The sequence below is a fragment of the Grampus griseus genome (assembly GCF_964374135.1).
Source record: "Grampus griseus genome assembly, chromosome: 3".
Lineage (NCBI taxonomy): Eukaryota > Metazoa > Chordata > Mammalia > Artiodactyla > Delphinidae > Grampus > Grampus griseus.
Window position 1 is genome coordinate 124832932 of NC_139019.1, and position 13799 is coordinate 124846730.

The 13799-nt window shown below is 49.9% G+C and overlaps 1 protein-coding gene across 1 annotated transcript in view; it reads left to right on the forward strand.

The window, feature by feature from the left end:
- ABLIM3 (actin binding LIM protein family member 3) overlaps positions 1 to 13799 on the forward strand; it is a 144684-nt gene that overhangs the window by 109186 nt on the left and 21699 nt on the right. The window contains exons 11-14 of the mRNA XM_082650673.1: positions 3279 to 3408; positions 5341 to 5388; positions 7666 to 7800; positions 9367 to 9431. Coding sequence (XP_082506799.1) covers positions 3279 to 3408; positions 5341 to 5388; positions 7666 to 7800; positions 9367 to 9431 — 378 coding nt within the window. The remainder of the gene's footprint in view (positions 1 to 3278; positions 3409 to 5340; positions 5389 to 7665; positions 7801 to 9366; positions 9432 to 13799) is intronic.

Below are 13799 nucleotides of genomic sequence, written 5' to 3' on the forward strand. Positions count from 1 at the left end.
CCTCTGTCGATGGACATTTAGGTTGCTTCCATGTCTTGGCTCTTGTAAATAGTGCTGCTATGAACATTGGGGTGCATGTATCTTTTCGAATTATGGTTTTCTCCAGATATATGCTCAGGAGTAGGATTGCTGGATCATATGGTAGCTCTATTTTTAGTTTTCTGAGGAACCTCCATACTGTTCTCCATAGTGGCTGTACCAATTTACATTCCCACCAACAGTGTAGGAGGGTTCCCTTTTCTCCACACCTTTTCCAGCATTTATTGTTTGTAGACTTTTTGATGATGGCCATTCTGACTGGTACAAGGTGATACCTCATTATAGTTTTGATTTATGTTTCTCTGATAATTAGTGATGTTGAGCACCTTTTCATGTGCTTTTTGGCCACCTGTATGTCTTCTTTGGAGAAATGTATATTTAGATTCTTTTGAATTTCATTGTTTTACATGTAGGTGTCCAGTTTTCCCAGCACCACTCATTGAAGAGACTGTCTTTTCTCCATTGTATATTCTTGCCTCCTTTGTCAATAGATTAATTGACCATAGGTGTGTGGGTTTATTTCTGGCATTTCTCTCCTGTCCCATTGATCTATATTTCTGTCTTTGTGCCAGTACCATACTGTTTTGCTGACCATAGCTTTGTAATATAGTCTGAAGTCAGGGAGCCTGATTCCTCCAGCTCCATTTTTCTTTCTCATAATTGTTTTGGCTATTTGGAGTCTTTTGTGTTTCCATACAAATTTAAAAATTTTTCTGTCCTAAAAAATAAGAATAATATTGACACTTACTACACAGAGGCATCCTGACATTTGGAGGAGATCATTCCTATACAGCACAGGACCTCACACATATGTTCTGTCAATGTGGTGTCAGCGTGAGCCCAGGTGGAATGAATGACCTGTCTTATTCTCACATTCTGCGAGTCTTCCATCCTAGCTGGAGAAGCTCATACCCCTCTGTGCCTGGCTTTTGTTTCCTCTCCCCTTTTCCACTTATCTTTCTGCTTCTTTCCTGTCCATTTCCCTCTTCCTCAGGCTAAAGTGGATAATGAGATCCTTAATTACAAAGACCTGGCAGCTCTCCCCAAGGTTAAGTCCATCTACGAGGTACAACGCCCCGACCTCATTTCCTACGAGCCTCATTCCAGATACACGTCCGACGAGATGCTGGAGAGGTGTGGCTATGGAGAGGTACGGCATCTCGCCCTCTCTCTGGGGCTATTGGAGGAGAGGAGGGCCCTCAGGGTCCCCAGGCCCCTCCATCACAGAGACTTCAGCCTCCATAGTGTTGGCCCCCAGACTCTTTTAAACTGGTATTTACAGTCGACACTTAAACATCAAGTAATTTCATCCAAAATCTGGCTTCTCTTGAAAAATCGGAGCTGGGAACACTACACCAGTGTTTTCCACCACCTAGAGATGGGGAGCAGCTCCCTCTATAGGCAGGACATGGGCTCCCCAGTTCTCCCTGATCTCCACTACTCTCTGAGAACCCCAACATAAAAGCCAAGAACCTGTGACCACTTATCACCTGAGGTGTTGTTTCTCTTACAGTGGAGAGATTTTATACATAGCCTACGGCTCTCATCCCCAGCTGTGCTCAGTGGCCACTTAGGTTTATAACCCCCAGTTAGGTAGGTTCTCTGTGTGCTGCCCCTGGCCTTAAGCCCCTGTGCTCAGAGCAAGAGACACTCATAAAAAGTACACATCAGAAGGCTTTTGAAATCATTAAATGGTTGCTGGACAAGAGAAAGTGTTTCCTGGGGAAGGCAGGGTGGCTGTTACCCTGGAGGTCCTGACAGGTTACATCCCAGGAGGTTTTCTCACCCCACCCCAGGCCCCTGAGCTGAGATCATTTGGGGCTTCAGAAGGAGCCCTGGCCTCATGCGTACTTCACCACTATCCCCTTCCTCTCTAAGGAGAATGGGGTTCCATTTGGTTTAAGAGCCTAATGCTGAGATTCTCTTAAGTTCTGGCTTCTGAAATGGACCACGAAAAGGGGGCCAAGCGTTTGGTAGAAGCTGATTCTCCTGAAGCCAGAGATGGCAAACTGGGGCCACAGCCAGCCCCCAGGTTTGTTTTGTTTCACTCACAGAGTGTCTTTTTAAAATGTAAATGAGTTGTCAACGTTTAAACATTAGGAGATTTCACAGAAGAGTCTGCACTTCTGCCTTGTCTTGGAAACTTAAGAAGCTGTGTTAGCATGGGATGGACGGTCCAGCCTTGCCTGGGTGCCCTGGAGCTGAGCGCCATCCCCTCTGCAGGCAGTGCCTTCCATCCCCAGCTTGCCCCCCACCACAGGCCCAACTCCTGCATTGATGGCATCAGCCTGGCCCTTCCTTGGCCCTGCATTTGGGAGCCTTGCCCTGGGTCCTGTCCTTATGAGCCACAGAAGGGCGTGAACTGGTAGAGGCACAGGGAAGGGCCATGAACTGGCTCTGAGCTTGCGGTGGGGAAGCCTGGGCCCAGGTGAAGACCCTACCGCTTCTTCCCTGAGGGCCCCCGAGCCATCTCATCCCCTCTCTGGGCTGTGGTTTTTTCCATTTGTAAAAAGAGCATAGTCTCAAGGTTTCCTCCCACCCGTGAGCACTGCTGATATTCTGGGGAGCTGAGGCCGTTCTCTGGGGTGGGGGACAAGGGGCAGCTGCAGGCTTCTCTCTGCTCCCTGTAACCACTCTCTGTCCCTCCCTCTTGCCCTCCTCTCTCCTTTCACTCCTTCCATGGCTGCCTTCAAACTTCGCTTCCAAGTCGCTGGGGACCTTATCTCCCTACTCCCAGGTAATTAAACTGGTTCCAGGAGACCTTTTCTATAGTTGTGTCCTTTATGCTGACCAAGCAGACCCCCAATTTCCACCCCCCACCCACTGAAGCCCCTGAAGGTGCTCCCCCAATGCAAGCAGAGACAGGGAGACTTAGAAGCATGACCTGGAGGAAGTGGCAGTGGCTTAAAGGGTATAGAGATGGCTGGGAGCGAACCTTTCTACCCAGAGATGGCCTCCCTGATGCTTCTGTGATCCTTGGCCAGGATTCCAGGGTCCTGACCCACGGGTTCCATTCAAGGGCATGTGAGTGATGGGTGAAGGCCCTGGAAAGTCTCTGCAGCCTTCCTCAGGCTGTGCATGTAACCCAGGGAGGGGGTCTCTGTATTCAGAAGGGCAAAATGGTGCTTCAGCCCCTGGGATCCCAGATTCCATGTCACTTCCCCACCTGACTGCTGGACCCTTGGGCTATAGGCCCCCCTAATTGCAGATCTTGCTTATGGCCCTGCTTCCTCTCCCAGGACATCTATGAGAACCTGGACCTCCGGCAGAGACGGGCCTCCAGCCCAGGATACATCGACTCCCCCACCTACAGCCGGCAGGGCATGTCCCCCACCTTCTCCCGCTCTCCTCATCACTATTACCGCTCCGGTAAGGAAGGGGGAAGCTCCCAAAGGGACAGGAAGAGCCAGGGGTGACAACACAGTGCCTAGATGTCCCCAGCTGCTGAGACAGCATGGGGCTTCCCTGGGTTATCTCCATTACAACTTGGTCCTCTGGAGGCTCATGGCCACCCAGGCCTCACTGAGTCCCTGCAGATGCCACTGGCAGGGGAAGAAGAAGGGTACATGGTACTGAGATGCAGCAAGAAGGTGGGTGGCGTGCTGCTGCGGGGAGGGGAGTGGCAGGAAGCCCAGCCATCCTGGCTGGTAGAAAACGTCTCCATCCTCATCCTTTGTCCTGTCCCATCCAGAAGGCAGAACCAGAGGATCAGAAATGGGGAAGTGTCCTGGCCTTCACCTGAGGGCCACCCTGAGGTTAGGGATGAAGCAGGCAGAGCAATTAAGGGAGGGGCCCAGGTGGGGAGCTAAGAGGAGCAAGGATGCCTTCCTGAAGCTCAGTGCTGTTGACTCTTACAACCCACAAAATCTGACTTTGGGGTGAAGCAAGACAACAGGGTCAAGCCTGTTTCTGCAGACCCGGTGCATGAGAGCACAGCCCCCATCCCTGCTGTCATCACCTCACTGCTGCCGTAACCACCGCCACTGCATTAATGCCTGTTTTCTCTGTGCCTCTGCTCTCTCTGGGGACCACTGCCTGCGTGCTCCAGGGCCCGAGAGTGGCCGGAGCTCTCCATACCATAGCCAGTTAGATGTGAGGTCCTCCACTCCGACCTCTTACCAGGCTCCCAAGCACTTTCACATCCCAGGTAGGCTGCCAGCCCGGAATTCCTGGCATGGGTGCATGCTCTGTGGGGTCGCTGGGCGCCCTACACCGGCACCGAGGAGAAACTGGGTGCTGGGGACCCTCCCTAACCAGTCACCCGCACTAACTGGCCTCCAGCTCCGACACACCCACTGGCCTTAGCCCACTCCCTAGACAGAACCAGCCTTGATTAGGACCACCAGGAAGCAGCCCAGGGAAGTGCCTTGAATGTCCAAGGGCTGTGATGGAACATGGCAGTAACTGTGCTGAAGGTCATGGGCTTTTGGGATTGAATCCTTGATTCTGCTGCTTATAAGCTTGTGACCTCAGACCAGCTACTTAGCTTCCTTGAGCCTATGTTGTTCCTTCTGGACAGCCAGGCACTGTTCTGGGTCCTGAAAGTGCAACTGTGCTCAAACCAGCCCAGATCCTTCAGGGTGTTTAAGTTCTAATGTGGGGAGAGAGCTAATAAATGAGTAAACAAATAAGTAAAAGGATAATTTCAGGAGATATAGGTGCTAAACATAATAAAACAGGGCACTGCAATAGAGTGATGGCATGGGGGAGGCTGGGCTATGTGAGGTGGTCAGGGAGGGCTTCTTGGAGGAGGTGACAATGAAGCCAAAAGAGACCCTAGGGAAAAACATCCTGGGCAGAGGGAACAGCAAGTCCAAAGGCCCTGAAACACTGAGCCTGCAGCTGGCCAGCATGGCTGGAGGTGGTGAGCATGAGGTTGCCCCAGAAAGGTCCCATCCAGCCTACTGGGGAGGAGGGGGTGAGAGTGCTAACTGTGGCTGTGAGGTTCTGGGGACGCCCACGTGGAATGAGGCATGGCTGCTGGGTGGGCACCTTCCCGCATGGGGTCTTGCTGAGCACGCGCCTGCCTTATGCCTTCATGCCCACCATCCAAGCCCCAAGCCCCTGCCTCAGCCCCATTTGAATCCATCCATTCCTTTCCCCTCACCTTTCTTGGAACCTGATGGGATGAGGTTGGAAGCTCACCTTTGGAAGAGGAAGTCCACTGGGGGAAAGATGGGAGAGCCTTGGGAGAAGTTGCTAACCACCTCTCTCTTCTGGGACCCACTGACCAACTGGCTGTCTCCTTTTCTCCTGTCTTTCTCTCTCCTCCCCACTGTCCCTTCCCGGTCTGACTGGCAGCTGGAGAAAGTAACATCTACCGGAAACCCCCGATCTACAAACGGCATGGTATGGTCGGGGGCAGAGAGGGCTTGGCCAGGCAGGGGGAGGGGCAGTTAATCATCTGTGCAGATGGCTCTGTAGGGCCACCAGAGGGACACAGACAAGGCTGCAACTCAGTCCTTCTTGTCGGCTGCCCCCCAGTCACTCAAGGTGGCCTTGGGGAGGGGGTTGGTGTCATTTCAAAACGGCAAGGAAGTCCTTGTATCCCCTACATCCTTTCCCACCATCTCCTCACTACCCCCCTTGCCCTGCTGTCTGCTATCCTAAAGCCCATGGTCAGAGAAACCCTTGTCAAATGCATGTAGCCCTGGGAGAATGACACTCCAAGGTGCTGGTACTCAAACTTGGACGTTCGTTAGAATCATGTGGAATGCACACAGATTCCTGGGCCCACCCCAGACTTAATGAATCCAAATTTTGTATTTGTTAGTTTCTCCAGGTGATTCTAATGTCCAGCCCAGCTTGGGAACCACTGCTCTAAACTGTTCTCAGTCACCATGTCCTGAGAGTAGACGGAGGCCTGGAGAGGGGATACGGATGAGAAAGGAGCTGAGGGCGCCTTCATTCATTCATCCATATAGTGTTTCTTACAGAACTGTCTGTGGGCCAACTGCACCCAAGAGATTTATTTAAAAAACAGATACCTTGGCCCCCTCCCCTGCCCTAGACTTCCTTAATTAGAAATACTAAGAGTTTGCCCTACGCATCTGCCCTGTAACCAGTTCCATTCACAGTTCCTACCTGTGCTCCCTGTGGGAGCCACCACTGAGACTTGTTCGTTCTTGCAAAAGCACTCAGTTGAATGAGCACTCCCCTTCCTCTGAGGATGCAGAGGCGCAGCTGCCACCCTGTATCACCCTTAGGTACCTATGGGTGCCTGTGGGATCACAGGGGGAACACAGAATTGGACGAGCATGGAGACAGGCAGAAGCAGCCCTGTACTGGGATCTAAACTCACCGGGATGATGGAGGAGGTGGTACGAGTATAAACAGTGGCTCTGGGTGCTTACGATCTGACAATTTAGATAAACATCCTCGACTTCAGAGCGGACTGGGCTGGGGTCCAGGTGAGTCCTGAGCAGTGCACATCTACCTGTGGCTGCGGAGGACACGCCATGTACCCCAGTGGTCACAGAAAGGCACCAACCCTGACAAAGGTAGTTTAGATTTACATCCAGAAAAGGCCCCCAGGTCCCAAGCCCCTCAGGACTGTGGGATTTTGTAGGTGGGACTGAGGGGCAGCACCAAAGCAGGCTCAGGAGGAGTCTGGGCTAGAGGTGGATTGTGCAGGTAAGAGGGTGGATGAAACGGCTGGAGTGGGAGGGGCTGCACAGGACCCACATCAAAGAGGATTTGCAAGCTTTGGGAGCAAGTGCTGCTGGCTGGCTGAGAGCCATCCCAGGACCCTCTGCTGCTCTGGCTCCACGGAGCCTAGGGCTTGTCACTGTAGCTTCTCCCTCCTGAGAAATGATCAGCGGCCCCATCTCCTTTCCCCAGCCCTCTCTCTGACCTGGTCAGTTTCTCACCAGTCTTGGGCGTGACAGTCATTGCCTTGGAAGGTTTTGTGCCTATGGTGGGTTTGATGGTCACCCCCATGTTGTGGACTTCAGGGGGAAGCTTAGAGCTGGATGACACCTCAGCCAGCAGACCAGTTCTGATACAGACAAGGAAACTGAGGTGGAGAGGAGCACGATTTGCCCAGTGCTACAGCTGAGTTAAGTGGCAGAACTGGAACCAGAACCCAGCGTTGCTGACTCCCTGGCCAGTGCTCCTTCCCTCAGGCCATCTAGTCTCCCCCAAGCAGGATGTGTCATTTCAGTATGAGGAGAAAGGTGACCTGACTCAACATACAGCAGGCCCTGCTTGGCGATCCCACCCAAGATGTGGCTCGAATCCACAAGGCTGGCTTCTAGAGGGTGAGGAAGGACTCACCTGGGACCTGTCTAATCTTACTTAAAGGAGCCACGGCCTTAGTGTTCACTTAGGAGAGTCTGTGGAATTGGTAGAAGGAGCCCTGAGCTGGGGTCTGATCCAGTTCTGGTCTAACTTGCTGTGTGGTCTGAGCAAGACCCTTCCCCTCTCAGGTGTTCAGATTCCCAACCGTAAAATGAGAGGCTTGGCCTCAGTGCTTTTCCAGCTCTGATGCTCCGTGTCCCAGACCCTGGCCTGGACATGGCCTCACTCCCCAGGGCTGGAGCCTGGCTGAGACAAGGGAGAGTATGTCCAGTACACTCTTCTAGGACATACTGCCTCCCTGAAGCTCTCTCTTTGGGTCCTTTACAGGTGATTTGTCGACAGCAACCAAGAGCAAAACAAGTGAAGACATCAGTCAGGCCTCCAAGTACAGTCCAGCCTACTCGCCAGACCCCTACTATGCTGCGGAGTCTGAGTACTGGACCTACCACGGGTCCCCCAAAGGTATCACCCCTCACAGGGGAGCCAGGACCAGAGCCCCATCACCTGCGCCAGGGACACAGGGCCAGCACAGACAGTTGCCCACTCCTTCACACGATAGTTCATTTATTCATTCAGCAAACAGGTACTAAGGGCAGCCATGGGCCCTAGGGAGATACTAGGAAGCAAACCAGATCAGGTCCTTGCCCTTGTGTATGAGACATCGGCCCCAACTGAAGAGGGAGGTGAGGTACAGGAGGTAGAAGCACTGATGGTAGGGGCATGCTGTCCAGTCTGGAAGATGACAAAAGCTGCTCAGATGCAGAGCCTCAGCTACCACAGGAAGGGTGAGGAGCAGGTAAGCCAGCAGAGTGTTGAAATGCACCTGCAAAGACCCAAGATGGGAGGGTAGGCTCCACTGGAGCAAAGGAATGGCTGTCAGCTCAACCTTGAGCTCAGAGAGGGAGGGGAGGGGGTGGGGGATGAGAGGCCAGATCCCACAGGGCCTTGTGGGTTGAGGTCAGGATTTTGGTCTTTATCCAAAATAGGAGGAAGTTGTTTAAAGTGGTGACATGATCAGATTTGTGTTTTTAAGAGACCAGTTTGGCTGTAGGTGGCAAATGGTTTGGAGAACAGAAGAGAGAGGATGTTGGGAGATGGAAGTCTCTCACGGGCACCCTGGCAAGGGGTCCTAATGGTCCTCAAGGTGCCATCCCACCTAACCAGACATCCCAGGCTGTTTCTTTTAAGTATGTGGAGGAGTTGTCAGCAGGTGCCACTTTGATTCAACACATACCTTTAGTAATGAATGTCCATTTTGAACGAAGCTTCATGGGAGCTCAGAGATGACCCTGTGCCGCCCTCAAAGAATTCTCCACTTAGAAAAGGGATAAGACACAAGCACAACTATAACCCAAAGTGGACAGTCATCAGTGCCCATGGGAGATAGTGTTCAGAGGCTGCACAGGCAAGAGAGACCAGACCCAACAGGCATGAGGGGGGAGAGGGGGATCTTAGATGAGACTGTTTCAATCACACACACACACACACAAAGAAACAAAAAAAAAGAAAAACCACCTCCAAAAGCCTTAAGCCAAAACAGGGATTTCTGGGTCATGTGACTGAAAGTTTTTGAGGCATAGCTGGATCTAGAGGTAGCTGAACATCATCAGGACTTGACCTGTCCTGTGGGTTGGGTGGCTCCAGTCTCAGGCTGATTCTGCCCTTATCATGGGAAGACGAGTTCTGGCAGGTCCAGATTACCTCCCATCCTTGGCAGAAAGAGGGCTTTTTCTCCTACCAGCGGCAGGAAAAGTCCCAACGTTGAGGTTTATTAGATCTGTCTGGGCAGTCAGCTTCACCTGCACTTTCCAGCCCAAGAATGGGAAGGGATGCTGGCCATCTCAGTATAGGGAGACCCATGGTGGAGGCAGTTCACCAAAGTGCACTTGTGCGGGGTCACTCAGCTAGAAACTGGTGGAGCCAAGAGGCCCCCCACCTGTCAAGGCTGTACTGCCCCTCATGCCCTCTCGCCTGAGCAGGCTGAGTGGGAAGCATGGGCGGGAGCTGATCCTAGCTGTCTTTTGGCAGTGCCCCGAGCCAGAAGGTTCTCGTCTGGAGGAGAGGAGGACGATTTTGACCGCAGCATGCACAAGGTAAGCAGGCCACACCACTGAATGAGATGCTTAGATGGTATGTTACTGAGGATTTTTTCATTTGTGAGGGACAGAAACCAAATCCAAACTCACTCATGATAGAAAAGAGAAATGCAAAACTTGGCAAAACTGGAAAGTCAACTGGTAGGATTAGCTGCAGGTACAACTTGATCCAGCTGCTAAACAAATTGCCACAGGGAAATTCTCTCTCTCTGCTCTTACGCTGGATTGCCTCTGCATTGGCCTCATGCTCAAGCATGTTCTTCTCACGTTGTGGTCAGTGGATGCCAGTGACTTATGCATCACTGCTGGGGATGGAAGGTGGTGCAGCTGCTGAGAAAGAGTTTGTGGTCCCGCAAAAAGTTACCACATAGAACTACCATAGAAACTGTCGACTGAAAATAACAAACCAACCACACAACCCAGAAGTTGAGAACTATGTTTTATTCAGCAGACATACTGAGGACCTCAGCCCAGGAGACAGCCTCTCAGATAGCTCTGAGAGAGTGTTCCAAAGAGGTAAGGGAGGAGCCAGGAATACGTAGGAGTTTTTGCAAAAATAAAATCAGGAAGTCGAACATCACAAGATTGCTGCTAATTAATGAAAAAACAGACATCTACAGTTAATGAATTTAGTGCTTTTCTATGTATGGGAAGATGCAAGGCCCTTGGCTCATTGAAATCATTCCTTTAATATGCACCTTAACTGTCTAGGGCCAGTATCGTGTTTTTCTCCATTCTGAATCCCCTCAGGCTGCACCATTGGTGGGGGCTGCAGAGGTTGATGGCTTCATGGCTTGTTTACTGATACGGCAGGTGACAGTCTTTGCTCACAGTGCTTCCTCTTGGCCATAAATTCAACCAGTATTTGGGAGGCATTTCATGACCAATTTTGTCCCTCAGGGCTAGGAAGGCTCATCCCTTGATCACGGGAAGATTCTGTTGCTAGGCCACTCAATGTGCTGATTTGTTGTGGATTAGACCCTGTTGATAATCTAAAATTCTCTGGATCACCTGTCTTATTAGTCTGTTGTGATCCAGGAAATGTTTTCCCTCGTTGCTTCTTCCCAGATCTAGAATTGCACTACTACAATTATTCTATGTAGAGTTATGTACATGATCAACTAACTCAAGATGTCATTAATTTTGCTGGAGGCTTGGTTACACTTTGGTAATGTAAGAGATAACAATCTCATAAAACAGACAGGACATAAGTAATACAGCTAGTAACATTAATAAACTGATAGTGCAGCAGAGAGAGGCACAAGGCATAAGTAATTTGAAAATGCCGAGAACAAACTAAAACAGTGTAACAGTTTAACAGTATAACTAGTTGTAATCTGGTCAAAATAAGCCATCAAGTCCACAGGGGAGCCAACTGGAGAAGCCAAATTCTGGAGGGATCAGGTAGAGAGAAAAAGATAAATGTTTCATCTTCGTTTACAAAGGTATACTTTATCAACTTGTTGAAGGTCATAGTTAGCGTAAGAGGGAAGGTTTTCTGGAAAACAGAGATTAAAAACCAGTATATTTCAGAAAAAAGTCATAAAATTATAAGTCATGTTCATCAATTCATTCAGTCCCTGTAATTAATTCCTGTTCATCTAGATGAAGTTGTCAGGTTTTCCATTAGTCTTTTAAAATTTCTTACCCAGTTCAGGAGTAAGATCTAAAAGTTATCAAAAACTTGTATTTATCAAAAGTGCTTTTTATGAATCTTCACTAAGATCTTCATATATAAAAGCATCAGAGTAAAATGATTGTGTATAAACAACAAGACTTAAAGTGGCATGGTTAAAGATCTGATTGATTATAATGTAATTGACAAGAAACTTGGATATTTCTGTGACATACAACATCCTAAGATAACATCTAGAATTATGACTGATAACCTTATACCAGGACATACCAGATTTTTAGGAATTCCGTATAATTTTGGAATATCTGTATTAATGACATTTACCCATACCATATAACCTAAGAAGGTTTATCTCCAATCACTTGACAGTGCTTCTCAAGTAATTTAACATACCAAATTAGCCTAATTAGCTTAACGTTTCTCTCTGAGATGTCGCAGGGTTTCTTTGAAGCATCCCAGAGTTATCTGGAAGTCAAAAGAACTTCAGTTAGAATTTGTTATTTGGGAAGTTTTGTCAAAAATATCAAAAAGGTTTCAAAACACTTGGTCAAATAGGATCATAGGTCACTGTGAAACAATACTTATTCACTTAAAGTGACAAAAGATTTCGGGCTTCCCTGGTGGTGCAGTGGTTGAGAGTCCACCTGCCGATGCAGGGGACACAGGTTCGTGCCCCGGTCCGGGAAGATCCCACATGCCGCGGAGCGGCTAGGCCCGTGAGCCATGGCTGCTGAGCCTGTGCGTCTGGAGCCTGTGCTCTGCAACAGGAGAGGCCACAACAGTGAGAGGCCCGCATACCGAGAAGAAAAAAAAAAGATTTCAAAAACAAAGATGACTTACAAAATCTGTTTTCAAAAGCAGTATTTCAAGATAACTTTGTTCTCTTAACAGAGGAACCAAATCCAGTCTTTCACCAGCCTACTTTTAATAGTAATATCCACTTACCTAATTAAATTTAATCCAATCCCAGCCTGACCATGTACAAAACTCCTTTTCAGGGCTCCCTTTGTACGAACCTTCCACAACTTTCTCTGTTCCTGTTACTCTGTCCCTTATTTTTCCATCCAGAAACAACCAGCTCTAGGACAAAATCATTCTTTCCACTTAACAAAATGCACTTCCATTCTTCATACCTTCTTTTGCTGAAAAAAACACACCCTACTTTCCTTGCATACTGAAATGTTTCCCTTATTATCTTTAGTAGCTTTAATTACATATTATAATTTTAACCCTTAAAAACGTTAATCTCTAGTGAAAATTGACAAGTAGCAAGTAATTGTGAACTGTCTGTCATACCAGCATTCCTGATGGGCATATCACTTAACCTCTAGAAACATACATCTTCTCATAGCATAATTTCTTTCCTCAATGTGGTACAAGAGTTGTGTCTAGTAAACCCAAACATCTTTAGTTTCCTTCTTGTAAGGAGACAAAAGTAGGTAAATATAGACCTGTTTAGCAAATAATGTTTGAGTATTTTATCTTATTTGAAGTGACCTGGATAGTCAGTGGATTCCCATTACTTAAGTTAATTTAGCAAGGGCTGAGGAATCAGGATGGCAGAGGAACAGGACATGGAGCTCACCTCTTCCCACAGATACATCAAAAATACATCTACAGGTGGAACAATTTGCACAGAAAATCTAAACACCACTGGCCTCAGACTTCTGAAAGGGCAAGAAAACCTCCACATAACCAGATAAGACAAAAGAAAAAGAAAGAAAGGAATCAGGACAGGACCTGCGCCCCAGGGAGGGAGCTGTGAAAGAGGAAAGGTTCCCACACCCTGGGAGGTTCCCTCACCTGTGGGGAGATCAGCCTGGACAGAGGGGGAGCTTCAGAGCCTCGGAGGAGAGTGCAGCAACCAGTCTTTGGAAGGCAAAACGGACAGTGACCTGCACAGATGGTCAGTACTGCCGCCCTGTGCTCCCCAGCCTGAGACCCTCATCCACCCACATGGGCAGGGGCTGGGTGCTGAAGCCTGGGCTTTGGAGGTCAGACCCAGAGAGAGGACCAGGATTGGCTATGCGGAGACAGCCTGAAGAGGGTGGAGTGTGGCAACTGAGGGTGCATTTGGAAGAAGCCTGGGACCGCTATGGAGGCAAGGTACCATTGTTGGGGGCCATGCAAAGAGAGCGGTGGGACCACCATAGGAGCTTCTTTCCCTGTGCGCACGTTCTCAGGCAACAGGACACCACCTACATGAGCTCCAGGGGCGGGCGCAAGCCACCACTGCCATCGTGGCTCCAGAGGCAGGCACGGGCAGCCACCATCGATAAGAGAACCGTGAGCAGGTGCCAAGTGCTGTCCCCGCTGTTGCAGGAGTGCACAGGCCACCACCGCAAATACGAGACCCGCAAGCAGCCAGCAAGCACTGTCCCTGCTATCGGGAGTGTGGGGGCCACTGCCACCATTAAGAGACCCACGAGCAGGTACTACTCACTGCACCCAATGTCTGGGGAGCACGCACAGGCCATGAGCAAGCTCCAGTCACCGCCCCTGCTGTCCTGGGAGTGTGCGGGCCACCACTGCTACTAAGAGATCCGGGAGCAGGCGCCAGTCCCACCCCCACCATCCAGAGAGTACGCACAGGCAGCGAGCAGGCACCCGTCATGGTCCCTGCTGTCCCGGGAGTGCGTGGGCCATCACTGCTGCTAAGAGACACAGGAGCAGACAACAATCTCTGTGCCTACCGGCCTGGGGGCACATGGGCCACTGCCGCTGCTGGG